The sequence below is a fragment of the Eleutherodactylus coqui genome, chromosome 4 (genome assembly GCF_035609145.1).
Source record: "Eleutherodactylus coqui strain aEleCoq1 chromosome 4, aEleCoq1.hap1, whole genome shotgun sequence".
NCBI classification, from domain to species: domain Eukaryota; kingdom Metazoa; phylum Chordata; class Amphibia; order Anura; family Eleutherodactylidae; genus Eleutherodactylus; species Eleutherodactylus coqui.
Window position 1 is genome coordinate 94,200,132 of NC_089840.1, and position 13,687 is coordinate 94,213,818.

At 42.5% G+C, this 13,687-nt stretch overlaps 1 protein-coding gene across 2 annotated transcripts in view; it reads left to right on the forward strand.

Moving 5' to 3' along the window:
- Window positions 1-3,997, forward strand: part of LOC136624682 (interleukin-5 receptor subunit alpha-like) — a 32,412-nt gene extending 28,415 nt beyond the window's left edge. For both annotated transcript variants that reach the window (XM_066598634.1, XM_066598633.1), the window contains 2 exons: window positions 28-105; window positions 3,240-3,997. In XM_066598634.1, the coding sequence (XP_066454731.1) occupies window positions 28-94 (67 nt within the window). In that variant the 3' untranslated portion in view covers window positions 95-105; window positions 3,240-3,997. The remainder of the gene's footprint in view (window positions 1-27; window positions 106-3,239) is intronic.
- Window positions 3,998-13,687: the final 9,690 nt, after the last annotated feature.

Sequence of the window (13,687 nt, forward strand, 5' to 3'; positions counted from 1 at the left end):
ATATTTTATGATTTTGCGTTGTTTTAGGATCATCAAGTTTTTATTCCCACGGATTCCAAGGCCAAAAATTAATTTTGATGACATAGAAGCCTAAAAATAAATACTGTAAGTATGATACCGTAGGTGTTTTATAAGAGTAAACTAACTACATGAGATGGGGAAGATTAATTCTGGCTTACTGTACAAGTCACTACCAGAGGGCAACATGCACCTGACATGCTGCATTTTTGCTGGATAGGCATTGCGTTTTTGCTTGTGCGAATAAGTTCACTTAAATCGATTCTTAAGCTGGGTTTACATGGGAGGAATGTCGAGCAAACGATGCCTGACACTCGTCCCTGTGTGTCCTCGCTCTAGTGCTCCTGCACGGGAGCTAGTAGTGCTGGCTCACTCACAGAGCGGCTAGAAGATTTCTTTCTTCTCGCTCCCCTGCCCCTCTCCATTGACATAACACAGCAGCCATTTAGTACTGAATGGCTGCCATTTACACTGATCGATCAGCTCATCGTCCATCGTTTATGCAGCATAAACAATGGATGATGAGCCGAACGATGAGCTTTCAGTGTTAATAGCAGCCACTCAGAACTGAACGGCCGCTGTGTTATGTCAATGGAGAGAGGCGGGGGAGTGAGAGGAGAGAAATCTCCTGCAGCCTCCCCGCTGAGAGCTAACGAAACTAGCTCCTGTGCAGGTGCATGGGAGCTAGTATTTGTGGAGACAAATGTAGGGCATCGTTTGCCCGACACTCGGCCCGTCTAAAAGGGCCTCTAGTCTATGAAATATTCCCTTAGGCATTCAGCTTTCACTTTTTTTAGCGTCATAGTGCTTTATTTTTTTCTATACCTTAGGCTACCTACCTAAACCCGACCCGGTATCGCGCTCGAGAACAAGCAATTTGCCAGCAAAAATGCCTCGAACCTCTGAAATTCCGATCCTCTCGCATGACTTTCACGTGCAATAGTGGACCACAAGAGTTTCACATTGATTTCAATGGGAAACCTTGCTTTGCACTCACATACGCATTGCATGGCATGCGAGAGCCATGCGATGCATTAAAGGCCCTATTAAAACCAATGGGAGATGCATTTTGGGGAACGCAAAGAGATAGAACATGCCACAGTTTTTTTTCGCTTGTGTATATGACTTCATTCAGAAGAATACGGTTCATACTCAGGCAAGATTGGTACGTTTCACAACGCACAAATCTCGTGCGTACTTCTCGGGCCATTTGAAAGCAGACTTACACTTTGAAATAAGCCCAAAGGGTCATCTTTTGTCTACATCCGTCTATAGGCTGGAGCTGCAGATTCAGTGTAGCTGACAGAGTGAGATCACATGATGTGATGCTACAATCCATATTCCAAGACAACAGGACAAGAGCGGAACCAATAATAAATATTCATCAGCAGTCAATTCATTAAGATACATAGATAACATTCAGAACAGCTGCAGTTTGAGTTACTGGAAGAACAATACAATCACGTAGTGCAAAGCGTTCATTTGTACTATTTTATTCTGTTTTTCCTGAGCCCAAACAGCAGCACAATAATGGGGTATTTCTGCTCTGTGTAATAATATTATTAGAATTTTTATTAATAAAGTGAAACACTAACTAATTTACATGGGACTATTATCATTTTGAAGCTTTAAAATTCCTGTGCTCCCCTGTGAATTTAAACAAAATCATCCAGTATAAATGGATGCAGCGAATGAATGAGAATTGTTCAGTCGTTCACTTTCTGCATGCAGAAAAATTGATTAACGAGCCATTCAGTGTAAACAGGAGTCATTCACTTCTGAACAACTGTCTGCTTACAGTGAATAGATGCGGGCAGGGGAAGATTGCTCCCCGGCCCGCTCCACCTCCATGTCGGCAACACTCTGTGACAAGCTGCCAGGCATTGCTTGCCTGATAGTTCGTCCCATGTAAATGGGGAATTAGCCTGTAAAAGGACATCTTGGGCCCCCATTTCCTAGCTTGACAATCGAAATTACTGCTTCTCTTACATCCCATCATTAACGCAATAATGAGGATTTAGCAGAAATAACCCCAAAGGGTGAGCCCTCTTGTCAGGTGTGACTCACAATCATGTGACAAATGTTGAGAATGATGCTTGGGTTAGATTGGGCTGAGAACTTGGCTGGTCTAAAAGGAACATTACACCCAGACAAGGACGTACGAGAATGCGAAGTGAAGAAATTCTGAATATCCTGGAAGATTCTTTATCCGTGTCTTTAGAGTTCTCTTTGCAATATGAGACAACAAAGCACTAAGGTCGTTTTCAGACAGCCGAGCAAATCGCACCAGATTAGTGTATTGCGAGTCGCACAAATCTTGCACGAATATGAACCTCATTTTTTTTATTTATTTTTTCCAACATCACACTGCGACGCAGGAAACACATCATGGCACACACTATACTTGGGCATGCCCTCTCATCACATCACCCATTGTCTTCAATGGGGCCGGCAGCAGCATCGCACCTCATTCTAGGTCTCCCCATTGAAAACACTATCAGCCGCAGAGGGAAATCGCTACTTCCCTAAAGTGATGCGAGGCGGTTTTGTTATAAAAACGCCTCACATCTCTGGGGAAACCGTATGTTGGCGAGCACGATATCAAGCCATGATTCACAGCCTGAGATCGCACTCACCTGTGTGGAGTTAGCCTGAAGGAGAGGAAGAGTTTTCCAGGCAGTGCCTGCTGTTAGTGCCAGCATACACAGGGGTTGGAGCGGAAGCCACTGTTCAGACCCCTGTGTACTGGCCAGCGCTCATATTGCAGACATTGAAATCAATGAGCTCTATACTATAATGTCACCTATACTAACTAAATATGAATATATTAATTCTCTCCTCCGATCTCACACTGACAGGATAGCATTGGAAAAGAGGCTGTTAGAGCACAAATGTTACTACATGAAGCTTTCACAGCTAGAGCTGTGATTGGCTGTAACTGTGATGACATCATTGAGACCCGAACAACAGGCTGTTAGTACCAGCCTGACTCGCTTGCTCAGGGGATGTCACTGGCGGTGAAATGTAGGACCTAAATATATGTCGCTGCTGCACAGACCTTAGCAAGCAGCGACATAAATTTACCATATTGTTAAAAGCAAACATGGCGCAGTTTTCTTTTTGAATTATTTACAAATGGCAAATTTGATACAATTTTGCTACAAAAATGAGTCTGCAACAAATGGCGATAAACTACCTTGTGACTTTTATTATCTTTTCAGAAAATGGATTTAATGTCTCCTGTTCTTTCAACATCTGTAACAGAAGAGTAATCCATGAATAAGGAAGCAACAGGACAAGGCTGACTGAATGACTTTATGTATTGCTTTATGCTAAAGTACAAGTCCTCTGAACAGATTATACTGTTTAAGAATTTAGCAATGCGCAATCCTGTATTCTTTGACGAGCTCTTTCATTGTTATTTCATGTCCTTGGAAACAAAGGCAATATCAATGCAAAATGTTCATGGACGTTTACTTTTGCCATCATAAAATAAAAAAAAAACAACTGACATTTTCACATGGCTGAAATCATGGTGTACTATATGAAATATAGCAAACCAGAGACAATGTACAGATGTAGCAGTTTAACTTGACTCACAACTTGCTAAAGGGCTTATCCAGCCTTTAAAAAATTGATGGCGTCTCCTCAAGATAGGCCATCCCAAGGTTTCCATCAATCAACTGATTGAAGGCATCATGGTGCTTGTGCAAGCATGCACTCCCTTTGTTGGATTGGAACTCAAGACCACTGAGCCACCATTTACTGGTGCTCCTCCATTGCTTAGATGGATGCATGATGCTGTAACCACTGTGGCAACGCTTGGCTGCTGTGGTCAGGTGATGTCATCACTGTGGATATGTCATCATGCACCTTTCCAAGCACAGATGGCTGGGATGCAGGAGACCTGTGAAACAAGAATGATAGAGATGAGTACTGTGTATTAAAAAGTTCATTATTTTTATATTTTATGTTCATAAAACACCATGTGTTGTATACTGTATATTCATTTATTTTACTAGGAAGTATCTGGATTGATATATAAATATCATAAGCATAATGTTGTGTAATTATAGAACTCCAATCATAATTTGGCTTCAGTTTGGAACATTCTCACTTTCTTCTCTCATTGACGCATTTATTAGTATTTTTTTTTAATCGCCAAGTCCAATTGTTTTACAAATTTGTATTTTTTGCAGGTCTGTCAAAATGCATATTATAGGGTTATTTCACATCTGCTGTAGGGATTCCTCTCCGCTTGGGGAGCAGGAAAGGGGAATCCTCGCAGGCGAACAGTTCTGTCTCTGGATAGAACTGAACAGCGCCGGACAGCCCCATCAACTTTAATAGAGTCTGTTAGCTTACTGCCCAGCTGACCGCCTTTTGGACGGAAGAAAAAGAGTTGCATGTAGTGCTTATTCTTCTGTTATTCTCAGCCGGAACCGCGATGCAATCTCCAGCCGGAGGTGCCAACGCAGATGTGAAATTGGCCATAGAATTCTCTTTTGCTCATATATACAGGGTTATTTTTTAGGACTATCATTAAGGCCGGATTCAAAGGAGCATAGGCATATGTGCGCATTCCTGCAGCGTGTTTTTACGGAATGGGCGTTGCATATTTACATACATAGCAGCGTGTTTTATTGTACTTTTTGTGTGCAAGTCATGTGTAATTACGTGCACACAAAAACATACACCCATTGAAATGGCCAATAGTTTCATGAGCTCAAAATTTGTTCTGTGACCGAATTACACACGCGAACGTGAACAAACCCATTGAAATTAACGGGTCCTATTTTCTAGGGGCACAAACTTTGTGTGTTCAAATACGCCCGTATGGATCCAGCCCAAGGCCTGTATTTCATGTCTTTTTTTATTACATTTTCAAGATAATTTGCTACGGGCTTGAGAAACATACATATCTTCAAAGAAGTCAAAACTCAGCTGTTTATTTGACAAAAAAATGTTATAATCAAGAAGACAAGATTGTATGTTTAGTATACTGAAGTGGATGGCGGCTTTAGAAAACCTACAAACTCCAAAAGGCTATTTCTGAATGGCAGAAAAAATTTTCATTTATCTCAAAGCTCCTTTTCAGGGGATTTTCTGTGTTTATGGTCTATTTCATACAAGTAAGGTCAAAATAACCTCCAGAAAAGCAGGTCTGTGTCCAAGGCAAAAGAACGCCCGCTAGATGGAAAATGTAAGTGAAAATACATTGCACAGTTTAGGTTGCTTTCACATGGCCCAGGAAATCATGCAAGACTTGTGCATTGCGAGATCTCACATGAATATGAACGCCATTCTTTTGAATGGTTTATATACATGAGCCATTTTTTTCCTTGCATCGTATCGCGGTGCGGAGAAAATAGTGGCATGTCACTCAGAACGGGGTCAGCAAGTATTAGGGTGCTCCAGATGCTCGATACTCGAGACGAGCACCACGCGGTACTCGTCTCGATTAAACGAGCACTGACCATTTAATTCAATGGAGCCGGCAATACAGCTGGCTCCATTTAAAGCAATGGCCTGCCAGCGAGCGCGGGATGAATTGTCGGGAAGGGCTTAAATATATAAGCCCTTCCCTGCAATTCATCCAGAAATGTGTAAAAAAAAAAATATATATATATATATACTCACCTTGTCCCGGCAGAACGATGTTAGCCCATTGAATTCAATGGAGCCGTCAATACAGCCGGCTCCATTAAAAGCAATGGGCTGCCGGCGATCGCGGGATGAATTGTTGGGAAGGGGTTAAATATATAAGCCCTTCCCTGCAATTCATCCAAAAATGTGTAAAAAAAAAAATATATATATATACACTCACCTTGTCCCGGCAGAACGATGTTAGCCCATTGAATTCAATGGAGCCGTCAATACAGCCGGCTCCATTAAAAGCAATGGGCTGCCGGCGATCGCGGGATGAATTGTTGGGAAGGAGTTAAATATATAAGCCCTTCCCTGCAATTCATCCAGAAATGTGTAAAAAAAAATATATATATATATACTCACCTGGTCCCGGCAGACGGAGTTCAGCGCGGCCAGGGGCAGTCCTCCTGAACTGTTCTGAACAGCTGTGAGTAGTATTCAGCAGCCGGGTATTTAAAATCCCCGCCTGCTGAATGAGCTGCCTCTAATTGGTCACAGCCTGACCAATCAGAGGCAGATTCCACTCACACACCCATTCATGAATTTATGAATGGGTGTGTGACTGCTGCCTCTGATTGGCTCAGCGGGACCAATCAGATGAGAGGCAGCAGTCACTCACCCATTCATAAATTCATAAATGGGTGTGTGAGTGGAATCTGCCTCTGATTGGTCAGGCTGTGACCAATTAGAGGCAGCTCATTCAGCAGGCGGGGATTTTAAATCCCCGGCTGCTGAATACTACTCACAGCTGTTCAGAACAGTTCAGGAGGACTGCCGCTGGCCGCTCTGAACTCCGTCTGCCGGGACCAGGCGAGTATATATATATTTTTTATTTTTACACATTTCTGGATGAATTGCAGGGAAGGGCTTATCATTTTTAACCCCTTCCCGACAATTCATCCCGCGATCGCCGGCAGCCCATTGCTTTCAATGGAGCCAGCTGTATTGCCAGCTCCATTGAATTCAATGGGCTAACATCGTTCTGCCGGGACAAGGTGAGTATATTTTTTTTTAATTTTTACACATTTCTGGATGAATTGCAGGGAAGGGCTTATATATTTAAGCCCTTCCCGACAATTCATCCTGCGATCGCCGGCAGCCCATTGCTTTCAATGGAGCCAGCTATATTGCCGCCTCCATTGAATTCAATGGGCTAACATCGTTCTTCTCTGCCACAGCTGTTACAGCTGTGGCAGAGGAGAACGATCTTTATGCTGACAGTGCGGACCTGCGAACTTGAGATGCAGCCCAACATGTAGCCCCTCGCCTGCCCTATCCGTTTCTGTGTCGTTCCCATCACTTTCTTGAATTTCCCAGGTTTTCACAAATGAAATATACAAAAATGCTCGAGTCGCCCATTGACTTCAATGGGGTTCGTTACTCGAAACGAACTCTCGAGCATCACTGAAAGTTCGACTCGAGTAACGAGCACCCGAGCATTTTTGTGCTCGCTCATCTCTAGTGGCAACCTCTCTTCATACAGTGCAGGCGTCAGCTGTTTATAACCGATTGCCGATCGTGGCTATTAACCATTTAAATGCCGCTGTCAATTCTGACAGCGGCGTTTAAATCCCCTGAACGATGTTCGGGGGTCCTGCGTGCCCCCCCCCCCCCCCCCGCGGTGAGATCGGGGGAGCTGTGCAGGTGTCATGGCAGCTGGGGGCCTAATGAAAGGCCCCAGGGCTGCCTTAACAGACTGCCTATCAAGCCATCCCCGTGGGGTGGCTTCATAGGCTGCCTGTCAAAAAGCAGTATGACGTAATGCTATAGCATTACGTCATACTGCAGGAGCGATCAAAGCATCGCATATTAAAGTCCCCCAGGGGGACTTCAAAGCAATGTAAAAAAAAGAATCAATAAAGTTTTTTTTAATTGAAAAAAAAAAAAGTTGCAAAAGTTTAAATCACCCCCCTTTTGCCATATCTTTTATTAAAAAATCAAAATAATAAATTAAAAATATGTATTTGGTATCGCCACATCCGTAAAAGTCAGATCTATCAAAGTAGTGCATTATTGTTCCCGCACGGTGAACGTCGTCCGAAAAAAAAAATAAAGAACGCCAGAAATACACTTTTTTAGTTACCCTGTCTCCCAGAAAAAACGCAATAAAAAGCGATCAAAAAGTCGTATGTACTCCAAATCAGTACTATCAGAAACTACAGAACATCCCGCAAAAAATGAGCCCTTGCTGAACTATGTCGACGGAAAAATAAAAAAGTTATCGCGCGCACAAAATGACGGCAGAAAATAATTGAAAAAAATTTAATGTCTTTGAAAAAAAAAAAAGGGGAGTATAGTAAGAAAAAACCTATACAAATTTGGTATCGTAGTAATTGTACCGACCCATAGAAAAAAGTTATCATGTCATTTTTTTTGCTGTTTGTGCGCCGTCGAAACAAGACGCACTAAAAGATGGCGAAATGTCGTTTTTTTTTCATTTTACTCCATTTAGAATTTTTTAAAAGTTTTTCAGTACATTATATGGTACTTTAAATAGCACCATTGAAAAATACAACTCGTCCCGCAAAAAACAAGCCCTCATACAGCGATGTCGATGGATAAATAAAGGAGTTATGATTTTTTTAAAGGGGGGAGGGAAAAACGAAAATGGAATTAAAAAAAGGGCCGCGTCATTAAAGGGGTTGTCCCGCGCCGAAACGGGTTTTTTTTGTTTTCAATAGCCCCCCCGTTCGGCGCGAGACAAACCTGATGCAGGGGTTTAAAAAAGAAACCGGATAGTACTTACCCGAATCCCCGCGCTTCGGTGACTTCTTACTTACCTTGCGAAGATGGCCGCCGGGATCTTCACCCTCGGTGGACCGCAGGTCTTCTGTGCGGTCCATTGCCGATTCCAGCCTCCTGATTGGCTGGAATCGGCACACGTGACGGGGCGGAGCTACGAGGAGCCGCTCTCTGGCACGAGCGCCCCCATTCAGAAGGGAGAAGACCGGACTGCGCAAGCGCGTCTAATCGGGCGATTAGACGCTGAAAATTAGACGGTACCATGGAGATGAGGACGCTAGCAACGGAACAGGTAAGTGAATAACTTCTGTTTGGCTCATATTTAATGCACGATGTATATTACAAAGTGCATTAATATGGCCATACAGAAGTGTATAACCCCACTTGCTTTCGCGAGACAACCCCTTTAAGGGGTTAATTTTGTGTTTAAAAAGGTTTAACTTTTTTACATGTATATAGCTGCCTGGACACTATTTAAATTGACTTTTTTAATTAACTGTTAGCAGGGGGCTTAATTTTGGAGTAGGGCTTATATTTCAAGCATCCTCAAAAAGCCTGAAAAATTATTTTGCATCCAAAAATTCTGGAAAATCATGCCATGTCTTATTTTCAGGGAAACAGGGTAGGTAACGGGAAAACCCCTTTAATAAAGCATGATTAAATCCTTCAATACTACTCAAGGGCATACGTCTTTTACAGAGCAAGACAACTGGATGGAATAGCCCACATCATGTGCGTTACAGTAATGCTACAGAATCAGTTGTTCACATATTGCCTTTACTTTTTATGCCTTACTGCTAAGGATCTATTCACACCAGGTATGATGGATGTGGACAAATACCCGGTACTTGTACTGGGGGTGGGGGTGGTAGAGTCAAGTTTCCAATGATGTTCCAGTGTTTTTTGCAGCAAAAATAATGGTTACAGGATATGCAATTCCTGACATTAAAAACAATGGGATGGGAACCACCACCAATGTGAGTAGAGTCTAAGGTTCCTTTTATACTGGCCGATTGTTGGAAGTTTAATCGCCTGTGTTTATCTGTCCTGTTCTTTCACACAGGGACGATGATAGCCTAATAAATAAGGGCCAGAGATCGCTTCAATGCTGATTCATTTTTAAATTCCCTGCTTGGCAATATAGTTGAATGACAAAATTCCACACTCAGCAGGAGGCCCTTACTACATACTATGTTGTTATTCAGTTCTATACATGAATATTAACCCCTTAGTGACCAAGCCTGTTTGCGCCTTAATGCCATGCCAAATTTTGGAAATCTGACGGATCACTTTAACACAGAATAACTCCATAAAGGTTTTGCATATCCAAGTGATTCTGGCATTGTTTTTTGCCACATGTTGTAATTCACTTAGGTGGTGAAAATAGTCTAATATAATTTGTGTATATTTATTAAAAGTGCCAAAATTGGGAAAATTTTGAAAACAATTGTCATTTTTTCACATTTTCAATTGCAATATCTCAAATATGTGCAAACGTACTGTACAAAGTTTTGCCAAGATATATATTTCCATCTATTTACTTTATTCTGAATGCACATTTGAAAAACGTTTGTGTTTTTTTAACCATTTAGGAGACGTACAAATTTAACATTACTTTTCAGCATTTTGAGGAATACTTTGTTTTCCTACACCAAGCCAAGATTGCAAATGCTCATAGGTGTCAGAATGATAGACACCCCCTACAAATGACCCTATAATCTATATCCCTTAATGTATTCACTGAGGGGTCTCATGAGTATTTGGACCCCATAGTTTCTTTCAGGAATTAATTCAACTTAGAGGAGAAAAAGTAAAATTTCATATTTTTGCAAATATGTCATTTTAAAGACATATTTTTTCCTATAGTGCATATGAAAATGAGAATTGTAACCCCAAAATGGATTCCCTTGGTTGTCCTGTGTTTAAAAAAAAACAAAAAAAAACATTGTGGCCCTAATCTTATGTCTGGATGCACAACGGGGCCCAAAATGAAAGGAGTAGTCGGTGGCTTTCAGAACAGAAATTTTGCTTGAAGGCATTTTAGGCGCCACATGTAGAGCCCTTAAGTGGCCAAAATCATAGAGAACCCCCAAAAATGACACAATTTTGAAAACTAGACCCCTTAACGAATTTATCTAGGGGTGTATTGCGTATTTTGATTCCACAGTTTTTGAATTAATTCAAGCAAAGCAAAAGGAAAAAATTGTGATTTTCTTTTTTTTTGGCAATACTGTCATCTTAAAAACAGCTTTTTTTGTACAGCACACACATGAATGAAGCCTTGCACCCTAAAATGGATACCTCTGTTTGTCCTGTGTTGAGAAACATACCTATTGTGGCACTAATCTTATGTCTAGATGCACAAAGGGGCCCAAAATGAAAGGAGTAAATCGGTGGCTTTTAGAACCTAAATTTTGGTTGAAGGCCTTTTATGCCCCATAGCACACTTGTAGAGCTCTTGAGCTGCCAAAACCAAAGAGAACCCCCACAAATGACCGCATTTTGAAAACTAGACCCCTTAACAAATTCATCTAGGGGTGTACTGTTTTTTTTTTTTAACCCTACAATTTTTGAAAAAATCTAAGCAAAGCATTATAAAAAAATTAAAATTTTCATTTTTTGGGCAATTGTGTCAACTTAAAAAGGTTTTTTTTGAACAGCACACATATGAATGAAGACTTTCACCCCGAAATGGATAGTCCTGTTTTGTCCCATGTTCAGAAACATACCCATTGTGGCCCTAATCTACTTACAGGACACATCGCAAGGCCTATAATCTAAAAAGCACCTGTTGGATTTCAGGGTACAACCCCTTAACAAATTCATCTAGGGGTGTACTGCGTATTTTGACCCCACACTATTTGAAAGAATCTAAGCAAGGCAGAAGGAAAAAATTACAATTTTTATTTTTTTGGCAATTGTGTCAATTTAAAAACTGTTTTTTTTTGTACAGTGTGCATAGGAATGAAGACGTTCACCCCAAAATGGATACCCCCATTTGTCCCGTGTTCAGAAACATTCCCGTTGTTGCCCTAATCTACTTACAGGACCCATGGCAAGGTTCTGGCTTGCAGATCACAACTGAATACATTCCAGGCCCCATTGCTCACTTGTACGGAATAAAAATTGACTCCCTAAAAATATTACACACACCTTTCCCCCGTACGCCATTTTTGGCGTTCCCCAAATCTTAGATAAAAGTAATAATGTGAACTGAGTGGTATTTCCGAAGACAGGGGTAATCACGGGTGCTGGTTGGGATGGGTACATGGGGCAATGAAACCGGGTATCCCTTCTCCTGGGGTATTTTTTTTACCTCAGTGGCAGGGATGGTTCACGGAGAGGGGTTCAAAGACGGAGGCCTCCAGTAAAAAGTTTCATCTCCTCTCACTTTTACGTGATTGCCATTATCCATTGGATAATGGCGCACACATGATCAGGAACCACTCACCGCGGCTCCCGTGAAATCTCCATGCTCTTGGCTAAGTTTCGTAGCCAGGAGCAGGGAAAATTTAAATTACCCTGGCAATCCACGGCTTTTGCGCATGCGTCTGCCATTTTGGCGATGGGAGCGTGCGCAAAAGCTGGGGTAAGGTCCACAGATAAATCCAGGGGCCCTAGGTACGTAATTTCATCCTCCCTCACGGATCATAATGGGGAGATGAAACGTAAGCTTTTTAAACTTTTTTTTTTTTACACTTTTTTTTTTTACTTTAAATGATCACTGTTATCCATGGGATAACAGTGATCACGTCCCCAGTGGCATCTCTCTGCTCCTGGCTACAGATGGTAGCCAGGAGCAGAGGGATTTTGAATTTCCCGGGGCGCAAGCCCCTCTGTGCACGCGCCCGATGAATGACATCGGGCACGCATGCGTAGAAGGGGACTTCAGGTCCCAGAAGACCGGGACATCGCGGAGAACCCTGGGTAAGTATTTTCACCTCCCCCATGGATCCGAGGGGAGGTGAAACTTGAACGTCTTTTTTAAACTTTTTCGTGATCGCTGCTATCCATTAGATAGCGGCAATCACGGGTCCGGGGACCGATCACTGTGGTCCCCGGTAACATCTCCTGGTTCCCGGCTACCTTCAGGAGCTGGGAGCCAGGAGATTTTAAATTTGCTGGGGCTCCCTGCCTTCTGCGCATGTACGTGACGTCATCCGTCTGGCACTCATGCGCAGGAGGCCATCGTCTGGTCCCAGAGGACCAGAGCAGCGGGGGACAGCACGGAGGATGGGGGGGTGAGTAATCTCCGCTGCTTCCATGGACCCGATCCATGAGGGCAGCTGAATCTTTAACTTTTTTGCACTTTAATGTGATCGGCGCTATCCATTGGGTAGCACCGATCGTATTGCCGGGGGGAGGACTCCCTGTAGCCCGAGATGACAACTCCAGGCTGTAGGCTACCTGCGGGCACAGCCCACGTGGCTTTAATCCCTGCAGGAAGCATGTTTTTACGTCCTCAGGGATTAAAGCCCACTTGGGCAGGACGTAAAAACACTATGGGCTAGTCACTAAGGGGTTAAGTAGGCAGCAAGCTCCTAAATTCCGCTAGTGGTGGCAAGAGTTTACCACTTAATACTATGGCTATTTAGGGTATTAGGGGCTTTATATGACAAAAAACAGACCTCCACTCATTATAGAGTAATACAAAGTACTAAATCAGCATTAAATTTTGGACATGTTAAGATTACAAAAGTAAGTGTTCAAAAGTGGGCATTCACTGTAACGGTGCAAACAAATATGGATGTAGGTAATACTAGTATACAGATCTGTCCTTCAGCAGTACCTTCTCCACTTCTTCGGCGCACTTTTATTTACGTATGTTGTTAGCAGGAGGGAGATCCAACAACTTCACCTTCGTGTAAGTGATAATGTTTGGCAATCAGCCACCTGGAGGATGGCTGTGATTGATAGCCACAGTCCCGTGGCTCCATCAGGATTGGTAAATCACCAGGATTGACAATTCAGCAATGATTGAAAAGCGTAAAGGAATTCATCTCCGTCCTCTCAAGTACACGCGCTTGGTTATATTCAGCATGATCTCCGCTCCATTTATACTCAGACATTTGGAAGCCTTCTTTTTAAGACAGGTGGGGGTTCCAGAAGGTCAGACTCCCACCAGTTATATACTAATGCCATATTTTGTGGATATGACATAGATTTACGTAATAGGAGAACCCTTATAAAGATAAGCCACAATCAGGTTTCTCCAGTACTGGACTGCGGTCCTTGGGTCCACCAGAAAAAAAAACTATGCTCCATCCATATATACTAT